Here is a 24,987-nt window from a genome sequence, read left to right on the forward strand (position 1 = left end):
CAGATCTATTTCTGGAAGACCCCACATCTGAACAATCTGAGAAAACACATCTGGATTGAGTGACCACTTCCCCGGATGCAAAGTCTGACGGCTGAGATAATCCGCTTCCCAATTGTCTACACCTGGGATATGAACCGCAGAAATTAGACAGGAGCTGGATTTCGCCCAAGCAAGTATCAGAGATACTTCTTTCATAGCTTGGGGACTGTGAGTTCCACCCTGATGATTGACATGCCACAGTTGTGATATTGTCTGTCTGAAAACAAATCAATGGTTCTCTCTTCAACAGAGGCCAAACCTGAAGAGCCCTGAAAATAGCACGGAGTTCTAAAATATTGATTGGTAACCTCGCCTCTTGAGATTTCCAAACCCCTTGTGCTGTCAAAGATCCCCAGACATCTCCCCAACCTGAAAGACTTGCATCTGTTGTGATCACAGTCCAAGTTGGACGAACAAAAGAGGTCCCTTGAACTATACGATGGTGATCTAACCACCAAGTCAGAGAGAGTCGAACATTGGGATATAAGGATATTAATTGTGATATCTTTGTATAATCCCTGCACCATTGGTTCAACATACAAAGCTGGAGAGGTCCCATATGAAAACGAGCAAAGGGGATCGTGTCCGATGCTGCAGTCATGAGACCTAAAACTTCCATGCACATAGCTACTGAAGGGAATGATTGAGACTGAAGGTTCCGACAAGCTAAAACCAATTTTAATTGTCTCTTGTCTGTTAGAGATAGAGTCATGGAAACATCTGGAAACATAAAAAGGTGACCCTTGTCTGAGGAATCAAAGAACTTTTTGGTAAATTGATCCTCCAACCATGTCTTTGAAGAAACAACACTAGTTGATTTGTGTGAGATTCTGCAGAATGTAAAGACTGAGCTAGTACCAAGATATTGTCTAAATAAGGAAACACCCCGTTCTCGGATTACAGAGAGTAGGGCACCGAGAACATTTGAAAAGATTCTTGGAGCTGTCACTAGGCCAAATGGAAGAGCGACAAATTGGTAATGCTTGTCTAGAAAAGAGAATCTCAGAAACTGATAGTGGTCTGGATGGATCGGAATATGAAGATATGTATCCTGAAAGTCTATTGTGGACATATAATGCCCTTGCTGAACAAAAGGCAGAATAGTCCTTATAGTCACCATTTTGAAAGTTGGCACTCTTACATAATGATTCAAAATTTTCAGATCCAGAACTGGCCTAAATGAATTTTCTTTCTTTGGGACAATGAATAGATTTGAATAAAACCCCAGACCCTGTTTCTGAAACGGAACTGGAATGATTACCCCTGAAAGCTCCAGGTCTAAAACACACTTCAGAAAAGCCTGAGCCTTTACTGGATTGGCTGGGATGCGTGAGAGAAAAAAATCTTCTCACAGGAGGTCTTACTCAATCCTATTCGGTACCCTTGAGAGACAATACTCTGAATCCATTGATTTTGGACATAATCTGCCCAAATGTCTTGAAAGAATCTTAATCTGCCCCCTACAGCTGAGCTGGAATGCGGACTGCACCTTCATGCAGACTTGGGTGCTGGCTTTGGTTTCTTAAATGGTTTGTATTTACTCCAACTTGAAGAAAGTTTCCAATTGGAACCATATTCTTTGGGGGAAGGATTAAGTTTCTGTTCCTTATTTTGTCATAAGGAACGAAAACGGTTAGAAGCTTTAGATTTACCCTTAGGTCTTTTATCCTGAGGCAAAAAAACTCCCTTCCTCCAGTGACAGTTGAAATAATCGAATCCAACTGAGAACCAAATAAATTATTACCTTGGAAAGAAAGATAGTAATCTGGAATTAGATACCATGTCAGCATTCCAATATTTGAGCCATAAAGCTCTTCTAGCTAAAATAGCTAAAGACATAGATTTAACATAAATTTTGATGACATCAAAAATGGCATCACAGATAAAATGATTAGCATGTTGAAGAAAGTGAACAATGCTAGACAAATCAGGATCCATTTCCTGTTGCACTAAACTTTCCAACCAAAAAGTTGAAGATAGCAGAATATAAATAAGCTTTCCTTAGATAAGATTCAAGTTTCCTATCTAAAGGGTCCTTAAAGGAAGTACTATCTTCCATAGGCATAGTAGTACGTTTAGCAAGAGTGGAGATAGCCCCATCAACTTTGGGGATCTTTTCCCAAAACTCCAATCTAACTGCTGGCAAAGGATACAATTTTTTAAACCTTGAAGAAGGGATAAAAGAAGTACCATGCCTATTCCATTCCTTAGAAATCATATCAGAAATAGCATCAGGAACTGGAAAAAACTCTGGAGTAACCACAGGAGGTTTATAAACAGAATTTAAATGTTTACTAGTTTTAACATCAAGAGGACTAGTTTCCTCAATATCCAATGTAATTAACACTTCTTTTAACAAGGAACGATTATACTCCTTTTTAAATAAATAAGTAGATTTGTCAGTGTCAATATCTGAGGAAGGATATTCTGAATCAGATAGATCCTCATCAGAGGAGGATAATTCAGTATGTTGTTGGTCATTTACAATTTCATCAACTTTATGAGAAGTTTTAAAAGACCTTTTATGTTTATTAGAAGGCGGGATAGCAGACAAAGCCTTCTGAATCGCATCAGCAATAAAATCTTTTATATTCACAGGGATATCATGTACATTAGATGTTGAAGGAACAACAGGCATTGTACTATTACTGATGGATACATTCTCTGCATGTAATAGCTTATCATGACAACTATTACATACCACAGCTTGAGATATAATCTCCACAAATTTACAACAGATACACTTAGCTTTGGTAGAACTGTTATCAGGCAGCAGGGTTCCAACAGTGGTTTCTGAGACAGGATCAGATTGAGACATCTTGCAAATGTAAAAGAAAAAACAACATATAAAGCAAAATTATCAATTTCCTTATATGGCAGTTTCAGGAATGGGAAAAAATGGAAACAGCATAGCCCTCTGACATAGAAAAAGGCAAGAGGCATATAGGAATGGGGTTTTAAATAATGAAATTATTTGGCGCCAAGTATGACGCACAATGCAAAATGAAATTTTTTGGCGCTAACAAAATCTGGAAATTACACACTCGCGTCATTGCAGATGCAAGGAAACTCGGCGTCAACTAAGGCGAATTAACGAAATGACGAATTTGCGTCATCAGACGTACCTTCATGTCAAAAAAATTCCCACACCAAAAATGACGCAATAAACATCGGCATTTTGCGACCTCCTGAGCCTAATTTTGCCCGTGAAAATTTAATGAAAAAGCAGTCAATTTGAAAAAAAGACTATATCCCAGGTAAGAATAATATTTTCCTAAATATGTTGTTTTCACAAATATGAAACTGATAGACTGCAAAATTAAATATACATAAACCTGACTCACGGCAAATATAAGTACAATACATATATTTAGAACTTTATATTAATACATAAAGCACCAAACCATAGCTAAGAGTGTCTTAAGTAAATGAAAACATACTTACCGAAAGACACCCATCCACATATAGCAGATAGCCAAACCAGTACTGAAACGGTTATCAGTAGAGGTAATGGTATATGAGAGTATATCGTCGATCTGAAAAGGGAGGTAGGAGATGAATCTCTACGACCGATAACAGAGAACCTAAGAAAAAGATTTCCCGCAAGGAAAACCATAGAATTCAATAGGTGATACTCCCTTCACTTCCCTCTGACATTCGCTGTACTCTGAGAGGAATCGGGCTTCAAAATTCTGAGAAGCGCATATCAATGTAGAAAATCAAGCACAAACTTACTTCACCACCTCCATAGGAGGCAAAGTTTGTAAAACTGAATTGTGGGTGTGGCGAGGGGTTTATTTATCGGCATTTGGAGGTTTGGGAAATTGTGCCCCTCCTGGTAGGATTGTATATCTCATATGTCACTAGCTTATGGACTCTTGCCAATTACATGAAAGAAATGACATGCCCTATTTGAATCAAGAAAGTTTTTTTTGGACTTGACTGTCCCTAAAGACCCCAGGGAATAGCTATAATATATGGTCCACTGCATGAAAAATTGCATAATCAATAGCATCTAGGATCATCTGACTTGATTAATCACATTAAAGGGGCTTGAAGCCCAACATGTTTCTTTCATTATTTAGAAAGAGCATGCAATTTTAAACAACTTTTTAATTTACTTCTATTATCTAATTTGCTTAAAGTGAAAGTAAATGTGGTCCCATTTGAACAAAGTACTGCATTGCCTAACTGTATAATAAGCAAATCGCTTTTTTTTCTTCTAATAAATGTATTGATTTATGCCTTTTTTTTAATACCTTATTTTTATACCGATATGCTGCTGACTCCTCCCATCTACTTCTTCCTACTTTTTTGCAGTGTTTGCGTATAGAGCGGTCCCACCCGCTCTATACGTATAAGAGAAGTGCATTTACATGGACAATTTATTGTGTATTTAGTTCACAACATAGTAATGAATGAATAACAATAATGTATTCATTCATTACTATGCGTTTTTAAAAAGTGACAAGCTGCATCTTTTCAAACCTCCGCAATCCATCCTGAAAACTAAAATTGCGCTTCAGTTTCTTCTTAGTCCGCCCCGAATGGTCTGCGCATGCGCGAAAAGGGCACGCGCATTGAAGAAAAAAGTAGACAGTTTATTTTACCGCATGCGCAGATGCTACAAGAGACAGATGACGTCGCTTCACGGCCGCCTAACGGCCAGTATTTCAGTTGGCCCAAATAAGAACGTGACCAGGAAGCAATATGCAGCCAAAAAATTGGGTTGCATTTATCAACGCTAAAATTCACAATTTATTTCAGGAAAAAATTGATTTGCAAACAAGTTATAAAAATTTCATGAATGAAAGTCCTATTCATTTAATACATAATATATTATAATGGTGAGCAACTAAGGAAAGTTTACTTTCACTTTAATCTTCTTGATATACTTTGCTGAAAAGCATATATAGAAAGGCTCAGTAGCTGCTGATTGGTGGCTGTACATAGATGCCTTGTGTGACTGGCTCACCCATGTGCATTGGTATTTCTTCAACAAAGGATATCTAAAGAAAGTACATTTGAAAGTTGTTTAAAATTGTTTTCTCTACTTAAATCATGAAAGAAAAAATGTGTATTTAGTGTTCCTTTAAAACCAAACACCTAGACTTGCAAGGCACTGCAGCAGAGGTATTTCATGAAAGCTTAATGTGAACTTAAAAGGGACAGTCAAGTCAAAATTAAACTTTCATGGTTCATATAGAGCACACAATTTTAAACAACTTTGCAATTCACTCACATTAACTAAATGTGCACAATCTTTTTCTATACACACTTTTTGAGGCACCAGCTCCTACTGAGCATGTGCAAAATTCACAGGATATACGTATATGCATTTTGTGATTGGCTGATGGCTGTCACATGATACATTAGGGAGGAAAACATAACTGACATTTGTCAGAAAAAAAAATCTACTATTCATTTAAAATTCAAACTACGTAGAATAGCAATCAATACATGCATAATAAAAATACAATTCAAAAGCACTGTGTTTAGTGGTCATAACCAACTTAAAATAACAGAACATAAACAAAAATCTCATAGCTGCATCCTCACACAGGAGGCAAACAAATATGATAAAAAGGTAGACAATGTGAATACTTTTTCAGGTTTGCAAAAGACTATCAGCCACTGGATAAGCAAGCCACACATTTTCAAATGGTGCCACCCAATTGGTTTCATTTAGCTGTCCATGAATACACTTTCTAAGAACTACAGACAGACGTAGAACCTGATATCATATTGGTAAGGTGACACTTTTTAAATGGCTTCAGCTTTGATAAATATGGACACAAAATTATAGTACAAGATTTATATGAACTTATTATTTGTATAGTATTTTTGATTTCTATAATATAGTCATATACATCCAGAAACCTGCTGCCCATGAGGTAGAAAAGCAGCACATGGACATCTGATAGAGAGGTATAGGTTGGCATAATTTAAAGGGACAGTCTAGTCAAAATAAAGCATAAATCAGATAGGGCATGCGATTTTAAACAACTTTCCAATTTACTTTTATCATCAAATTTGCTTTGTTTTCTTGGTATTCTTTCTTGAAAGCTAAACCTAGCTAGGCTTGTGCTAGTTTCTAAAACCTTGAAGGCAGCCTCTTATCTCAGTGCATACTTGCAGTTTTCCACAGTTACACATTGTACTCACTCTCGTGGAGTTAGCGCTGATTGGCTAAAATGCATGTCTGTCAAAAGAACTGAGATCAGGATTTTTAAACAGTAAAAATTTTGAAGTAGACTGTCTCTTTAATATCAGCTTTGATTGGAAAAAGGCTGGAGGCACCTCCACCACAACCTCTTCTGCATTTACAAATATCAGTATTTGCAGATATCCAGAGCTAAAAAACAATTTTTTCTCTGGATTTTGAAAATCTTGAAGAGTAGCATTTAAATACCTGTTTAACGCCTAGATTTAGAGTTTGGCGTTAGCCGTCAAAACCAGCGTTAGAGGCTCCTAACACTGGTTTTTACCGCCCGCTGGTATTTAGAGTCAGTCAGGAAAGGGTCTAACTCTCACTTTCCAGCCGCAACTTTTCCATACCGCCGATCCCCCTACGCCATTTGCGTATCCTATCTTTTCAATGGGATCTTTCTAACGCCGGTATTTAGAGTCGTGGTTGAAGTGAGCGTTAGAAATCTAACGACAAAACTCCAGCCGCAGAAAAAAGTCAGGAGTTAAGAGGTTTCTGGGCTAACGCCGGTTCATAAAGCTCTTAACTACTGTGCTCTAAAGTACACTAACACCCATAAACTACCTATGTACCCCTAAACCGAGGCCCCCCCACATCGCCGCCACTCTATTAAAAAGTTTTAACCCCTAATCTGCCGACCGCACACCGCCGCCACCTATGTTATCCCTATGTACCCCTAATCTGCTGCCCCTAACACCGCCGACCCCTATATTATATTTATTAACCCCTAATCTGCCGCCCCCAACGTCACCTACCTACAATTAATAACCCCTAATCTGCCGACCGGACCTCACCGCTACTATAATAAAGTTATTAACCCTTAATCCGCCTCACTCCCGCCTCAATAACCCTATAATAAATAGTATTAACCCCTAATCTGCCCTCCCTAACATCGCCGACTCCTAACTTCAAGTATAAACCCCTAATCTGCCGACCGGACCTCACCGCTTCTCTAATAAATGTATTAACCCTTAAAGCTAAGTCTAACCTTAACCCTAACACCCCCCTAAGTTAAATATAATTTAAATCTAACGAAATAAATGAACTCTTATTAAATAACTTATTCCTATTTAAAGCTAAATACTTACCTGTAAAATAAACCCTAATATAGCTACAATATAAATTATAATTATATTGTAGCTATTTTAGGATTAACATTTATTTTACAGGCAACTTTGTCTTTATTTTAACCAGGTACAATAGCTATTAAATAGTTAATAACTATTTAATAGCTACCTAGTTAAAATAATTACAAAATTACCTGGAAAATAAATCCTAACCTAAGTTACAATTAAACCTAACACTACACTATCAATAAATTAATTAAACTACCTACAATTATCTACAATTAAACCTAGCACTACACTATCAATAAATTAATTAAATAAAATACCTACAATTATCTACAATTAAACCTAACACTACACTATCAATAAATTAATTAAATACAATACCTACAAATAAATACAATTAAATAAACTAACTAAAGTACAAAAAATAAAAAAGAACTAAGTTACAAAAAATAAAAAAATAATTTACAAACATTAGAAAAATATTACAACAATTTTAAACTAATTACACCTACTCTAAGCCCCCTAATAAAATAACAAAGACCCCCAAAATAAAAAAAATGCCCTACCCTATTCTAAATTAAAAAAGTTCAAAGCTCTTTTACCTTACCAGCCCTCAAAAGGGCCTTTTGCAGGGCATGCCCCAAAGAAAACTGCTCTTTTGCCTGTAAAAGAAAAATACAACCCCCCCCAACATTAAAACCCACCACCCACATACCCCTAATCTAACCCAAAACCCCTTAAAAAAACCTAACACTACCCCCCTGAAGATCATCCTACCTTGAGTCGTCTTCACTCAACCGAGCCACCGATGGAACTGAAGAGGAGATCCGAAGCGGCAGAAGTGATCCTCCAAGGGGCGCTGAAGAAATCTTCCATCCGGGCGATGTCAACTTCCAAGCGGGGTCTTCAATCTTCTTTCTTCAGGATCCATCTTGCAGACCTCCGACACGGAACATCCTGCTGGCCCGACGGACTACCGACGAATGAAGGCTCCTTTAAGGGATGTCATCCAAGATGGCGTCCCTCGAATTCCGATTGGCTGATAGGATTCTATCAGCCAATCGGAATTAAGGTAGGAAAATTCTGATTGGCTGATGGAATCAGCCAATCAGATTCAAGTTTAATCCGATTGGCTGATTGGATCAGCCAATCAGATTGAGCTTGCATTCTATTGGCTGATCGGAACAGCCAATGAACTTTGAACTTTTAATTTAGAATAGGGTAGGGCATTTTTTTATTTTGGGGGTCTTTGTTATTTTATTAGGGGGCTTAGAGTAGGTGTAATTAGTTTAAAATTGTTGTAATATTTTTCTAATGTTTGTAAATATTTTTTTATTTTTTGTAACTTAGTTCTTTTTTATTTTTTGTACTTTAGTTAGTTTATTTAATTGTATTTATTTGTAAGTATTGTATTTAATTAATTTATTGATAGTGTAGTGTTAGGTTTAATTGTAGATAATTGTAGGTATTTAATTTAATTTATTTATTGATAGTGTAGTGTTAGGTTTAATTGTAACTTAGGTTAGGATTTATTTTACAGGTAATTTTGTAATTATTTTAACTAGGTAGCTATTAAATAGTTATTAACTATTTAATAGCTATTGTACCTGGTTAAAATAAATACAAAGTTGCCTGTAAAACAAATATTAATCCTAAAATAGCTACAATATAATTATAATTTATATTGTAGCTATATTAGGGTTTATTTTACAGGTAAGTATTTAGCTTTAAATAGGATTAATTTATTTAATAAGAGTTCATTTATTTTGTTAGATTTAAATTATATTTAACTTAGGGGGGTGTTAGTGTTAAGGTTAGACTTAGCTTTAGGGGTTAATACTTGAAGTTAGGTGTCGGCGATGTTAGGGAGGGCAGATTAGGGGTTAATACTATTTATTATAGGGTTAGTGAGGCGGATTTGGGGTTAATACATTTATTATAGTAGCGGTGAGGTCCAGTCGGCAGATTAGGGGTTAATAATTCTAGGTAGGTGGAAGCGACGTTGTGGGGGGCAGATTAGGGGTTAATAAATATAATATAGGGGTCGGCGGTGTTATGGGCAGCAGATTAGGGGTACATAGGGATAATGTAGGTTGCGGCGGTGTACGGAGCGGCAGATTAGGGGTTAATAATAATATGCAGGGGTCAGCGATAGCGGGGGCGGCAGATTAGAGGTTAATAAGTGTAAGGTTAGGGGTGTTTAGACTCGGGGTACATGTTAGGGTGTAAGGTGCAGACTTAGGAAGTGTTTCCCCATAGGAAACAATGGGGCTGCGTTAGGAGCTGAACGCTGCTTTTTTGCAGGTGTTAGTGTTTTTTTCAGCTCAAACTGCCCCATTGTTTCCTATGGGGGAATCGTGCACGAGCACGTTTTTGAAGCTGGCCGTGTCCGTAAGCACCGCTGGTATCGAGAGTTGCAGTGGCGGTAAATTATGCTCTACGCTCCTTTTTTGGAGCCTAACGCACTGAAAACGCAGCCATTCCGTGAACTCTAAATACCAGCGGTATTTAAAAGGTGCGGGGGAAAAAAAGCATGCGTTAGCTACGCGGGTCGTTACCGACAAAACTCTAAATCTAGCCGTAAATGTCTGAGATTATTGTATCATATTTCTATGTTTTATCATTCTAAGAGAAGAAAACTGATTTTCCTTCCTGAACATTTGGAAACCATAGTATCTAAGGTTTCAACAAAAATACTGGGATTATTATACATCACCATATCTTTAGTATTAGGCATTATAAAAACATGAAAATGGACTACACTCAAATAAAATTCGGTACACATCCTATTATCCTGCAAAACACACAGACCTGTGTGCTCACCAGCACTCACAGACAGCTGCACAGCTTTTAGGGACTCATGCAGTTAACCCCAGACAAGCCTGGTTGCAAAGCCCATAGGGAAAAATACAAAACAAAATTATTAACACAACACATAGAAAGTCTGGCACTCGTTTACAAGCACACAGATAGATTAATAGCAAAATGGCAGAGATGGTTAGGACCAGGACCACACCAAGGTCTCTTCCTCCCTGGGTCCCTAACCTACAGCCACACAATTCATGCCTTCAACAAAACACACTTAGATACAAACAAGGGTGACAGAGTCCCTTTGTAATTTCCCTAAACACATACAAAACCCAGACTGGGTACATATAAGTTGAGTACTACTGAAAAATAATCAGTTTCTCTGGTTTTACTATTTACAGGTATGTGTTCGAGTAAAATGAAAATTTTTGTTTTATTCTATAAACTACTGACACATTTCTCCAAAATTCCAAATAAGAATATTGCCATTTAGAGCATTTATTTGCAGAAAATGACAACTGGTCAAAATAACAAAAAAGATTTGCAGTTTTCAGACCTCGAATAATGCAAAAAAAAATAATCTATTTCATATTAATTTTTAAACAACACAATACTAATGTTTTATCTTAGCAAGCGTTCAGAAATCAATATTTGGTGGAATAAACCTGATTTTCAATCACAGATTTCATGCATCTCTGCAGTATCCCTCAGTCTCTCACATTGCTGTTAGGTGACTTTATGCCACTCAGCGCAAACATTCAAGCAGCGCAGCTTTGTTTGAGGGCTTGTGACCAACCATCTCTTTCTTTTTAGTTATTTTGACCAGTTGTCATTTTCTGCAAATAAATGCTCTAAATGACAATGCTCTAACAGTAAACTCAGACAAACTGATCATTTTGCAGTGATCTCTTAATTAAAAAAAAAAAATATGGTTTATAACCTGAATAATATTTGCACGAATGTTGAAGGTAAATGCAACAGGCTCTTTAGAAACTGGAATTCCATGCAAAATATTTTTACCAATAGAAGACCAAATAAAGAACACATGATATGACCAATACAACTGCAAACATATCACAATGTCAAACATTATTGTAAATACAATAACTACAGTACAAGCTGCATTTTTATCAAAGCAAATTAAACATATTGAGGAAGTATAAGTATTTTCAACTCACACTGCATCTCTTAGTAGATCTCAGTAACTATCACAGTGCCTTACAAGTACCAGATCTTAAAGATATGTGTGAAAGAAAATAGACCATGTTTAGTGATCATTAGTCCTCTCTCTCTTTATATATTTTAATCTTCATTCTTTTTTAAATGAATGGAAAATATTTTTTTATATATGCTAATACATTATCTCAGTGTAGTTACATAGCTATTTTCTTTTTTAATAAAAACTGAAAAGATTACTATTGAATAAGCAAGAGGCTAGAGTCTATCAAATACGTTCAATCAGGCATGAGTGTTGCAAAGTGGCACTGACTGATGACATTACTTGAACCCAAAACCAAATCACGCTCCGGCACTGATGTGCACCTGAACTGACAAACAACAAGGAACGCCAGCAACTTCAAGAATCTGATGCAAAAAAGACAGGAGATAATGGTAAAAATATACTTTCCCATACCAAAACACAATAAATAAGAGACAAAAAAATACAAGTCCACATGTTAAAAAGTATACTCACTGCTCAAAAAAAAAAAAAAAAGCAATGGGTCTAATACTCATCAGAAAAAAAGATGTGGTTTAACGCTTTGGCATCCATTTATCAAGCTGTCAACTTACCTGCAATCAACGGCACCAATACGCTCGTCTAAGATCGTCTAACATCTATGCCGTGGACCTGAATACGTTTCCCAAAATTATAAAAAAAAAGCTGTCAAAAAGCTGCGCACCAAGTACTGAGCGATGAGCAGCGGACTGTTGTTAACTAACAGTCATCGAGCTCGCTGCTCTTTGGCTTTTTCACAGCTTTATTGGTAAACTGTCACTAAGCACCCACGCTATACTATACTGTTTTACCCCCTATACCGCCGCTCCCGGACCCCGCCGCAACTAAATAAAGTTATTAACCCCTAAACCGCCGCTCCCGGAGCCCACCACCACCTACATTATACATATTAACACCTAATCTGCCGCCCCCTATACCGCCGCCACCTACATAAAGTTATTAACCCCTATCCTGCCGCTCCCAGACCCCGCCGCAACTAAATAAAGTTATTAACCCCTAAACCCAAGTCTAACCCTAACACCCCCTACCAAAAATATAAATAAAATTCCTATAATTAAATAAATTATTCCTATTTAAAACTAAATACTTACCTGTAAAATAAACCCTAAGCTAGCTACAATATAACTTATAGTTACATTGTATCTATTTTAGGATTTATTTTTATTTTACAGGCAAGTTTCTATTTATTTTAACTAGGTAGAATAGTTATTAAATAGTTATTAACTATTTAATAACTACCTAGCTAAAATAAATACAAATTTACCTGTAAAATAAAACCTAACCTAAGTTACAATTACACCTAACACTACACTATAATTAAATGAATTACCTAAATTAACTACAATTAAATAAAATGAAATAAAATTAACTAAAGTACAAGAAAAAACACTAAATTACAGAAAATAATAAAATAATTTCAAGAATTTTAAACTAATTACACCTAATCTAATCCCCCTAATAAAATAAAAAGCCCCCCAAAATAAAAAAAAGCCCTACCCTACACTAAATTACAAATAGCCCTTAAAAGGGCTTTTTGTGGAGCATTGCCCCAAAGTAATCAGCTCTTTTACCTGTTAAAAAAAAAAAGTACAATACCCCGCCAACATTAAAACCCACCAACCACACAACCAACCCTACTCTAAAACCCACCCAATCCCCCCTTAAAAAAACCTAACACTAACCCCTTGAAGATCACCCTACCTTGAGAAGTCTTCACCCAACCGGGCCGAAGTCCTCGTCCCTTGAATACCAATTGGCTGATCAATCGGATTTAAGGTAGGAAAAATCCTATTGGTTGATGCAATCAGCCAATAGGATTGAGCTCGCATTCTATTGGCTGATTGGAACAGCCAATAGAATGCAAGCTCAATCCTATTGGCTGATTGGATCAGCCAATAGGATTGAACTTCAATCCTATTGGCTGATTGCATCAACCAATAGGATTTTTCCTACCTCAATTCCGATTGGCTGATAGAATTCTATCAGCCAATCGGAATTCAAGGGACGCCATCTTGGATGACGTCATTTAAAGGAACATTCATTCGGGAAGAAGACGTCGCCAGAAGAGGATGCTCCGCGTCGGATGTCTTGAAGATGGACCCGTTCCGCGCCGGATGGATGAAGATAGAAGATGCCATCTGGATGAAGACTTCTGCCCGTCAGGAGGCCCACTTCGTTAAGGACTTCGGCCCAATTGGGTGAAGACTTCTCAAGGTAGGGTGATCTTCAAGGGGTTAGTGTTAGGTTTTATTAAGGGGGGATTGGGTGAGTTTTAGAGTAGGGTTGGGTGTGTGGATGGTGGGTTTTAATGTTGGGGGGGTATTGTACTTTTTTTACAGGTAAAAGAGCTGATTACTTTGGGGCAATGCCCCGCAAAAAGCCCTTTTAAGGGCTATTTGTAATTTAGTATAGGGTAGGGCTTTTTTTTTATTTTGGGAGGCTTTTTTATTTTATTAGGGGGATTAGATTAGGTGTAATTTAGGTAATTCATTTAATTATAGTGTAGTGTTAGGTGTAATTGTAACTTAGGTTAGGTTTTATTTTACAGGTAAATTTGCACTTATTTTAGCTAGGTAGTTATTAAATAGTTAATAACTATTTAGTAACTATTGTACCTAGTTAAAATAAATACAAAACTTGCCTGTGAAATAAAAATAAACCCTAAGCTAGATACAATGTAACATTAGTTATATTGTAGCTAGCTTAGTTTTTTTTTATAGGTAAGTATTTAGTTTTAAATAAGAATAATTTATTTATATTTATTTAAATTATATTTAATTTAGGGGGTGTTAGGGTTAGACTTAGGTTTAGGGGTTAATAAATTTAATAAAGTGGCGGTGGGCTCCAGGAGCGGCAGTTTAGGTGTTAATAAGTATAATGTAGGTGGCGGCGGTGTAGGGGGGTAGATTACGGGTGTTTAGACTTGGGCTACATGTTAGGGTGTTAGGTGTAAATGTTCGCATAGGAATCAATGGGATATCGGGCAGCAGCGAACATAAGCTTTCGCTGCGTTCAGACTCCCATTGATTCCTATGGCATCCGCCGCCTCCAGGATTGAAAACCAGGTACGCTGGGCCGGAATAGTACCGAGCGTACCTGGTAGACTTTTGATAACTAGCAAAAGTAGTCAGATTGTGCCGAACTTGAGTTCGGAACATCTGTAGTGACGTAAGCATCGATCTGTGTCGGACTGAGTCCGGCGGATCGTATGTTACGTCACAAAATTCTACTTTTGCCGGTCTGTAGGGTTTGATAACTAAGGCGAATCAGGCTCGCCACAAATATGCTGCAGAAATCCAGCGTATTCGCGGTTGACGGCTTGATAAATAGATGCCTTTGTGTTATGTCATGGGCCCTTAATGACAGGGACAGTTTTCATTGGGGACTGGTACTACAGTAAGGCAAGATAATGTTTATTCCACTTACAAAATTCTAGCCTAGACACTGACATGGGTGAAAAATATGCTTTGACTCCAAAAAAAAAATACTTACTTATCCAGGAAGTAGGAAACCTTCATCTTGTTTTTTAGGGTTTTTAGATTAACAAGGAATCTAAGAAAAAAAAAAACAGAAAATAAATACACTGCCTAGTCTTCTTATAAAATCTTTAATGAATATATACTTCTATAAAAAAAATTGTGACTTTTTTTTTAAAGCAACTGTATCACAATCAAATTGCTATGATGTAGAAAGAGAAAGCTATGGGCTAGATAACGTGTTAACTTCGCTAGACGGAGTCTTTTTGCATGAGTCTGGTTGCGCTCGTATTTTAGGGGATTACAGTGTTGAAAGTATAAAGTTTGCGCGCGATTGGAATCCGTTCATGCAAAAACAAAATAAATAAATAAATATATATATATATATACAGTGGGGCAAAAAAGTATTTAGTCAGCCACCAATTGTGCAAGTTCTCCCACTTAAGAAGATGCATATTATGGTTGAAAATAAGTATTTGGTCATCTACAAACAAGCAAGATTTCTGTCTCTCACAGACCTGTATCTTCTTCTTTAAGAGGCTCCTCTGTCATCCACTCATTACCTGTATTAATGGCACCTGTTTGAACTTGTTATCAGTATAAAAGACACCTGTCCACAACCTCAAACAGTCACACTCCAAACTCCACTATGGTGAAGACCAAAGAGCTGTCAAAGGATACCAGAAACAAAATTATAGACCTGCACCAGGCTGGGAAGACTGAATCTGCAATAGGCAAGCATCTTGGTGTGAAGAAATCAACTGTGGGAGCAATAATTAGAAAATGGAAGACATACAAGACCACTGATAATCTCCCTCGATCTGGGGCTCCATGCAAGATATCACCACGTGGGGTCAAAATGATCACAAGAATGGTGAGCAAACATCCCAGAACCACACAGGGGGACCTAGTGAATGACCTGCAGAGAGCTGAGACCAATGTAACAAAGGCTACCATCAGTAACACACTACGCCGCCAGGGACTCAGATTCTGCAGTGCCAGACGTGTCCCCCTGCTTAATCCAGTACATGTCCAGGCCCATTTGAAGTATGCTAGAGAGCATTTGGATGATCCAGAAGCGGATTGGGAGAATGTCATATGGTCAGATGAAACCAAAGTAGAACTGTTTGGTAGAAACACAACTTGTCGTGTTTGGAGGAGAGAGAATGCTGAGTTGCAACCAAAGAACACCATACCTACTGTGAAGCATGGGGGTGGCAACATCATGCTTTGGGGCTGTTTCTCTGCAAAGGGAACAGGACGACTGATCCGTGTACATGAAAGAATGAATGGGGCCATGTATCATGAGATTTTGAGAGCAAACCTCCTTCCATCAGCAAGGGCACTGAAGATGAAACGTGGCTGGGTCTCTCAGCATGACAATGATCCCAAATACACCACACGGGCAATGAAGGAGTGGCTTCGTAAGAAGCATTTCAAGGTCTCGGAGTGGCCTAGCCAGTCTCCAGATCTCAACCCCATAGAAAACCTTTGGAGGGAGTTGAAAGTCTGTGTTGCCCAGCTACAGCCCCAAAACATCACTGCTCTAGAGGAGATCTGCATGCAGGAATGGGCCAACATACCAGCAACAGTGTGTGACAACCTTGTGAAGACTTACAGAAAACGTTTGACCTCTGTCATTGCCAACAAAGGATATATAACAAAGTATTAAGATGAACTTTTGATATTGACCAAATACTTATTTTCCACCATAATTTGCAAATAAATTATTTCCAAATCAGACAATGTGATTGTCTGGATTTGTTTCCACATTTTGTCTCTCATAGTTAAGGTATAACTATGATGAAAATTACAGGCCTCTCTCATCTTCTTAAGTGGGAGAACTTGCACAATTGGTGGCTGACTAAATAGTTTTTTGCCCCACTATATATATATATATATATATATATATATATATATATTGCGACCGTGCTAACTTCTCCCAAAGAAGTGCATGGAGAATGAAAAACTTCAAAAAATCAAACTAACACCCATACTCGAGCACTATCCAGACCAACATGAAATATTAAAATTTCACATTCAAATGTTCTTCACATAGCAGAATATGTTCCATTTATTCTTAAATACATACGATATATATATATATATATATATATATAGAGAGAGAGAGAGAGAGAGAGAGAGAGAGAGAAAGAGAGAAAGAGAGAGATATATTGTGTATTTTACATGAACTGTGTTAGATATATATAGAAATTAATATTTAATAATAAAAAGTACATTTAAAATTTATTTATATGTTAAGAACTTAGGAATGTAAAATTTGCATTTTGCACATCATGTTTTGAGATTTACATTTTAACGTGGTCGGGTTAGCAAAAATGAAAACATGCATCTTAAGGTTCGTTATTAAAATATTAAATTAAGAAGAATACTGTAAAATAACAATCCATTACTCCTGGGAATTACTCTTCCCTACCACTAGAAGGAGGCAAATATTCCCATTCCCTAAGAACTCTATAAAACCCCTCTCACCTCACCAGTACCTCAGTCTAACGTATAGCTGATTATAAATAGGAAGGAAAATAATAAGAGCCAACAAAATAGGCGCAGGGAAAAAAAAAGTGCACAAAAAAGGAAAAAAATACAACCTAGAAAAAAAAGTTTAGGGTCTCGTGGACTCTAACCACCATGAAATAAATTAATTTATCAGGTAAGCATACATTATGTTTTCTTTTATACATATGATGAGAGTGCTGGGAACTAATACCCAAGCAATGGAGTCCACAAGTAAAAACAGAAAAGGGTGGGATCTAAGGAACATCTTTTTTTCACTGAGAAACTAAATCCACAACCCTAATAGAACCTGGAAAAATACAACTGCCTGAAGGACACCTTACCAAAGACTGCCTCAAAAGAAGCAAGAACATTAAAATGTTAACAAACAAAAAAAAAATGACGAACAAATAACTGACTAGCAAAAATTGGTCCACTGATAAAACATTCTAAAAACACAAGAAGTGGCAACTGGTCTGAAAAAAAAATGATCGGCTTCCAAGTAAACTATATGAATCAAAAGCTTCAACCAAGAAGCCAAAGAAACAGCAGTAATTCTCTGAACTTCCTAGAAGCAGCAAACTAAAAGTTTTACTGAAAACATAAGTACTGTCAACATAACACTACAAAGCTCTAATAGAATCCAAATGAAGAGACCACTCTGAATATTAAAGAAGGAACAACAATGTCCAAACTTATACAGGGAGTGCAGAATTATTAGGCAAGTTGTATTTTTGAGGATTAATTTTATTATTGAACAACAACCATGTTCTCAATGAACCCAAAAAACTCATTAATATCAAAGCTGAATAGTTTTGGAAGTAGTTTTTAGTTTGTTTTTAGTTATAGCTATTTTAGGGGGATATCTGTGTCTGCAGGTGACTATTACTGTGCATAATTATTAGGCAACTTAACAAAAAACAAATATATACCCATTTCAATTATTTATTTTTACCAGTGAAACTAATATAACATCTCAAGATTCACAAATATACATTTCTGACATTCAAAAACAAAACAAAAACAAATCAGTGACCAATATAGCCAATTTTCTTTGCAAGGACACTCAAAAGCCTGCCATCCATGGATTCTGTCAGTGTTTTGATCTGTTCACCATCAACATTGCGTGCAGCAGCAACCACAGCCTCCCAGACACTGTTCAGAGAGGTGTACTGTTTTCCCTAATTGTAAATCTCACATTTGATGATGGACCACAGGTTCTCAATGGGGTTCAGATCAGGTGAACAAGGAGGCCATGTCTTTAGATTTTCTTCTTTTATACCCTTTCTTGCCAGCCACGCTGTGGAGTACTTGGACGCGTGTGATGGAGCATTGTCCTGCATGAAAATCATGTTTTTCTTGAAGGATGCAGACTCCTTCCTGTACCACTGCTTGAAGAAGGTGTCTTCCAGAAACTGGCAGTAGGACTGGGAGTTGAGCTTGACTCCATCCTCAACCCGAAAAGGCCCCACAAGCTCATCTTTGATGATACCAGCCCAAACCAGTACTCCACCTCCACCTTGCTGGCGTCTGAGTCGGACTGGAGCTCTCTGCCCTTTACCAATCCAACCACGGGCCCATCCATCTGGCCCATCAAGACTCACTCTCATTTCATCAGTCCATAAAACCTTAGAAAAATCAGTCTTGAGATATTTCTTGGCCCAGTCTTGACGTTTCAGCTTGTGTGTCTTGTTCAGTGGTGGTCGTCTTTCAGCCATTCTTACCTTGGCCATGTCTCTGAGTATTACACACCTTGTGCTTTTGGGCACTCCAGTGATGTTGCAGCTCTGAAATATGGCCAAACTGGTGGCAAGTGGCACCTTGGCAGCTGCACGCTTGACTTTTCTCAGTTCATGGGCAGTTATTTTGCACCTTGGTTTTTCCACACGCTTCTTGCGACACTGTTGACTATTTTGAATGAAACGCTTGATTGTTCGATGATCACGCTTCAGAAGCTTTGCAATTTTAAGAGTGCTGCATCCCTCTGCAAGATATCTCACTATTTTTGACTTTTCTGAGCCTGTCAAGTCCTTCTTTTGACCCATTTTGCCAAAGGAAAGGAAGTTGCCTAATAATTATGCAAACCTGATATAGGGTGTTGATGTCATTAGACCACACCCCTTCTCATTACAGAGATGCACATCGCCTAATATGCTTAATTGGTAGTAGGCTTTCGAGCCTATACAGCTTGGAGTAAGGCAACATGCATAAAGAGGATGATGTGGTCAAAATACTCATTTGCCTAATAATTCTGCACTCCCTGTATAGTCAAAAAAACATAACCTTATTCTAAAGAAAATAAGATAAGTAGGAACACAATAAAGAGTAGAAACTAACAGATGAAATAGCTAAATGAATCAAAACTCAGTTTGTTTTAGCCTGCCTTGTGTATGGTGTACAGAGTTGACATTTTTTCAGTGCAAATGAGTTTCCTTAGCACCAAGTTGCATGAAATTGCAAATATATTATGAAACTGTTGCTAAGTGTCTTTCTTACTTTTCTCTGAAAGTAATGTGAGGCACTGTTGCTATGTAGGTTTGCTTAAAAAATATTGCACTAGGATACTGATTAGATGCAGAGCAATCATTTACATAATGGTTGGTGGTATGTACCATTCCTATTATAAATAACAGTACTGGGATTATAGTCCAGTCCTGCTGGAGGATGCAAAACACTCCAAACAACAAAGCTTTAATCCTTTCCACCTTCCCATGATTCCTTAGTCAAACATATGGCCAAGAGAAAGAAAAAAACAAACGAGAAAGTAGTAAAAGAAAAGAAAAGAAGTGCAAACTGGTACTGCTGCCAACTGTTATGGAAATACAAGGCAGTGTCTCATGGTCTCATCAGGTAAGCATACATTTGGAATATTTTCATAGTCCACGAGTCATCACATGCGGCATCCTATACCCACGTTGTGAAATCCACCATGCAAATAAAGTGGGGAAAAAAATCCTGTTTTATCCTGGCTATTATCCTAGACAGAAAAAAAAAGGGAGGGAAAGATGCAAATCAGATTGAGTGACCAGGGAATCAATAGTGCGTCTACAGAGTCTCTTGAGGATCTCAAGATCTCACACAATACTGGGTTAGCTTGTAATTCAAGTGAGAAGCAATGAGGTCTATGTCTGTGCCATCCCCAACGATTCACAATCTGGTAGAATGCCTCCTGATTCAAGGACCATTCATCGGAGTGAAGCTACTGATGACTGGGGAATTTCCCAATTGTCCACACACAGAATGTGAATTGCTGAAATCATGCAATGATGGCATTCTGCCCAGGTCAGAATGTGGGCTACCTCTTTCATTGCTAAGGCACTTCGAGTACTGCCTTGGTGATTGATGTAAGCCACTGCGATGATACTTGTCTGACTGAATCCTCAGAAAAGATTGCTGTTGTAACAGGAGCCAACTTTGGAGAGCCTTGAAGATTGCACGGAGTACCAAGATGTTGATCGATAACCTTGTCTCCCAAGGAGACCAAACTCTCTGTGCTCCCAGGGAATCCAGAAAGCGCTCCAGCCCAGCAGGTTGGTGTCCATAGTAATTACTACCCATCGGACAGAAAAATGAGGCTCCCTGAATCAATTATTGGTGAGTCTGCCACCAAGTTAGAGTATGTGGAATCTGGCAAAATGTACGGCATCTAAAGCTGCTACCATGAGACCAACTACTTCCATGCATTTAAGCACTGTAGTAGGAAATGTTTGTTGGAAAATGGCACAGGCCTTCTACGGTTTGAAACTGCGAGCATCCCTGAGTCTTATTACATAGTCTGATGAAGTCCAGAAGGGTAACTCTGGTTTGTGGTAATAGAGAGCTCTTCAGGAGGTTGATTTTCCAAATATGGGAACGAAGGAACTGACGACCTGAGCTTGTATGATCCTGAGCTACCTGATAGGAAGTAGCCTGTATAATAATTTTTTCTAGATAAGGAGTAACTATAATGCCCTGAGCGCTCACAATAGACAAAAAACTGAGAACCTTTGAGAAGATTCTTGGTGCTGTTGCCAGCCAAACAGGTGAGCTACACATTGGTAATGCCTGTTTATAGGAATATGTAAATAGGCATCTTTTAAGTCTATAGTAGACATGAAACTGACCCACCTGCACTAAAAGGTAACAGTGCGAAATAGTCTGCATTTTAAAATTAGAAAGTTTCAGAAATTTGAGTTTGGCTTTTAAGTCCCATCTTTCTTTGTAACAATTCAAAGTTTTGAATACGATCACTGATTCTGTTTCTCCAAGGGAATCAGAGTAATCCCTCCTGTTATTTCAAGTCTGTTACACATGACAAGAAAGCTCTGGCCTTTAAAGGATCTTTTGGTACATGAGACAGGAGAAATCGTCTTCAAGGAGGACGAGACCACCTTCAGTTGTGAAATTGTAGTTATAATAGGAGGCAGATCAGTAGAAGTGTCCTGGGGTTAACCCTGGTGGATAACAAACCCCTGAGTACTCCTCATGAAATGCTAATGAAATGGTGCATGGCTAGCAAAAGACAGACTCAGCACATAGGTTACAAAGCTGAGTAGGGAGACACACCAACAATTTCTTAAATAGTAAACACATATGAGAAAGGTTTAAATTGTCAGTAGATCACCCTTATAATGGAAACTGAACTTTTACTTTAGGACTGCATAACCAGTTCTGCATGATGAAGCTTGACCAATCAAAAGTGTTTTATGATAATTATAACCCTGAGAGGCACAACACATGAAGAAATAAAAAAGGTAAGCTAGATGAAATACCAAACTTCAGAAACTGAGATTAAATATCACTGGTTCTAGAAAAACATCTGGAGTAGAAAGGATTAAACAAAAGACCATAAGGTAACAATAAGCAAACACATATAATCTAGAGATTCTGGACACACTATGACTAGGCCTTTTAAGAAAGGAATAACCTACCATTTGCCAGAATAGAATCTGGCTTGGTAGTTCTATTTGTTTGTAAGAGGAAGAAGGCTTCTTGGATTATTTGGCTTTATTCCATATAACAATAGACTTCCAGACAGCTCTGGAAAAATCTATAGATTATGAAAAGGAGGAACATTTAGGTTCCTAGATTGACTAAGTAATGAAAATGGCTAATAAAATTAGAAAATTCCTTTAGACTTTATGCCCTGAGAAAGTAAGTTCTTACATCCTCCAGTCACAGCAAAATAATAGTATGTAACCAAGAATAAAGCCTTACCCAGAGAAAAAAACCCCAGCATTATTTGGTTAGAATACATGAAAAGATCAATACAGAATTGAACAGAAAACTGATTTATCTGATGCCCGGCACATGCTATTAAACTCCCGGTGTGTGGTAAGAAAAGCATGTCTGTTTTTAAATAAATATATGTGAGTGTGCAAAAGTCAGTAAGCACAAAGAGTGCCTCTCATAAAAATAAATGACTCACACACATACATATATATTAGACTAATAATTATATATAGTCTATATTAAAGGTGGTGACATCTAATCTAAATGTGTGTCCCCTGGTTATGATGTACCTCAAATATTGTACCTGCTAATAGCCTGTAGACTATGTGGGTGCATGACATATCCTCACTTACCTTCAGATGAACCCACTGTACGGTGATTACCAACTGCTGAAAAGACAACTTCCAGTAGAGAGCCCATCTGATGATGTGCCAGCAACAGCAGAGGACATAACAAAGAGTACAATGACTACCCAACAGGAGGGGGCTAAAGGACAAGTCCCTGCAACCCCTGTGGTAGGCTAGTGATAAATTACTACAGGATAAATACATTCACTGTCTAAGTACTCAATTACTCCTGTCTATGTAAATCCAAGGTTCCTGAGGGGGAGAATGGGTCTCACATAGGCCTGAGAACCCCTGTTCACAAAGAGACTGGATTACCTAATTTCTTCACCTATCTCCTGTGGAGACAAAGATAAGACTGGGAAACCAGAGAGGTGAGAGGGATTAAAAGCTTGTGGAATGTTATCTTTGCCCCCTCATAGTGTCCATGAGTTGAATCCTAGGTGTAATGGCTTGTGGACTCTCACCATATTATGAAAGAAAAATAAATTCTCTCTATTTAAAAAACTAAATATTAGTATCATAGCTTCCTTTACTCACCTGACTCTTACAGAGAACTTGGTACTAGTTTTTAACACCAGATGTCGTTTACATGGAAAGACCATAATTGGTTGCCCTTCAACAACAAAGGATCTGAGTAAGTAAAACAAAAAACACAAAGAATTAGAGAAGAATATCTATAAGAACATATGAAAATGAATGAAAGAAATGTATACAGTAAATACCTTTTACTTGCTTATTTCTATAAAATAATTTATCAATTGAGTTAGTGCCACCTCCTTTGCAGATGGAGAGAATAGTTAAAATACTTGACTTAAATGGATAGAAAACACCAAATATGTTATTGTTAAAAAATATAGATAATCCCTTTATTTACCATTCCCCAGTTTTGCATAACCAACACTGTTATAGAAATATACTTTTTACCTCTGTAATTACCTTGTATCTAAGATTGTGCTGACTGCCTCCTTATCTCAGATCTTTTGACAGACTTGCATTTCAGGCAAAAGTGATGACTCTTAAATAACTTCACGTGCGTGAGCAAAGTGTTATCTTTATGAAACACATAAACTAATGCCCTCTAGCTGTGAAAAACTGTCAAATGCATTCAGATGAGAGGAGGCCATCAAGGGTTTAGAAATTAGCATATGAGCCTACCTAGATTAAGCTTTCAACTAAGAATAACAATAGAACAAAGCACATTTAATGATAAAAGTAAATTAGAAAGTTGTTTAAAATTACATTCCCTATCTGAATCATGAAAGTTTAATTTGGACTTTACTATCCCTTTAATATATAGCCAACAAATCAAAGAGCTTTGTGATATTATGTCTTCACTTGATATAGAATTATACCCAATACGACATGTCAGGAACCAAAAACTTGAACGGGGGTGAAACCGGACATACTGTTTTAGATGCCCTAATGTGACAGTCAACACAATAAAATGCTACATATAAGAATGTTTTAAAATAAAGATTAGACAGAGTATAATATGTAGATATATTTTTAAAAATTATAATAGCTGGTAAAATATTGAAGAAATAAGTTTTAGTTTCCATAAAGTATTAGGTGTCACCATGTTGCAGTTTGGAATATAATAATTTGTGAAGGTAAAATCTAGATTTTATTAAAGACAAATATGTTGGTTAACTTTCTTTCACTACTCAAATACAGCTATTTAGTGAACAGAAAAAAAGTTTAAAAAAACAAAAACATTTTTTAAAAAGAAGTTAAAAAATAGTGACCAACATAGACAAGCAACAAATGAGAAGGCTACTCTTCAAAACAGCAGAAATAGATTAATCAACATCATTATAGTGACCAAATGACCCGTACACTCCACAACCTCTTGATTTATATTTAAATTAATTACATATGGCCAGATTACGAGTTTTGCGTTACACTAACTTGCACGTTATTGTTACCGCTCACTTACCTACAGCACTGGTATTACAGGTTTTTCTAAACCCGGCGTTAAAAGGCAAGAAGTGAGCGTAGCGCAAAATTGTGCTCCATACCGCACTCCAATACCAGCGCTGCTTAAGTCAGCGTTGAGCTGGTTGTACGTGCTCGT

The 24,987-nt window shown here is 37.3% G+C and overlaps 1 protein-coding gene across 2 annotated transcripts in view; it reads right to left on the minus strand.

Annotated features, from left to right (window-relative positions):
* Positions 1 to 24,987, minus strand: part of LOC128654285 (signal transducer and activator of transcription 1-alpha/beta) — a 507,532-nt gene that overhangs the window by 188,148 nt on the left and 294,397 nt on the right. For both annotated transcript variants that reach the window (XM_053708137.1, XM_053708138.1), the window contains exons 10-11: positions 23,451 to 23,543; positions 14,858 to 14,917 (exon numbers count right to left, since the gene is read on the minus strand). In XM_053708137.1, coding sequence (XP_053564112.1) covers positions 14,858 to 14,917; positions 23,451 to 23,543 — 153 coding nt within the window. The remainder of the gene's footprint in view (positions 1 to 14,857; positions 14,918 to 23,450; positions 23,544 to 24,987) is intronic.

This window comes from Bombina bombina, chromosome 3 (genome assembly GCF_027579735.1).
Source record: "Bombina bombina isolate aBomBom1 chromosome 3, aBomBom1.pri, whole genome shotgun sequence".
Lineage (NCBI taxonomy): Eukaryota > Metazoa > Chordata > Amphibia > Anura > Bombinatoridae > Bombina > Bombina bombina.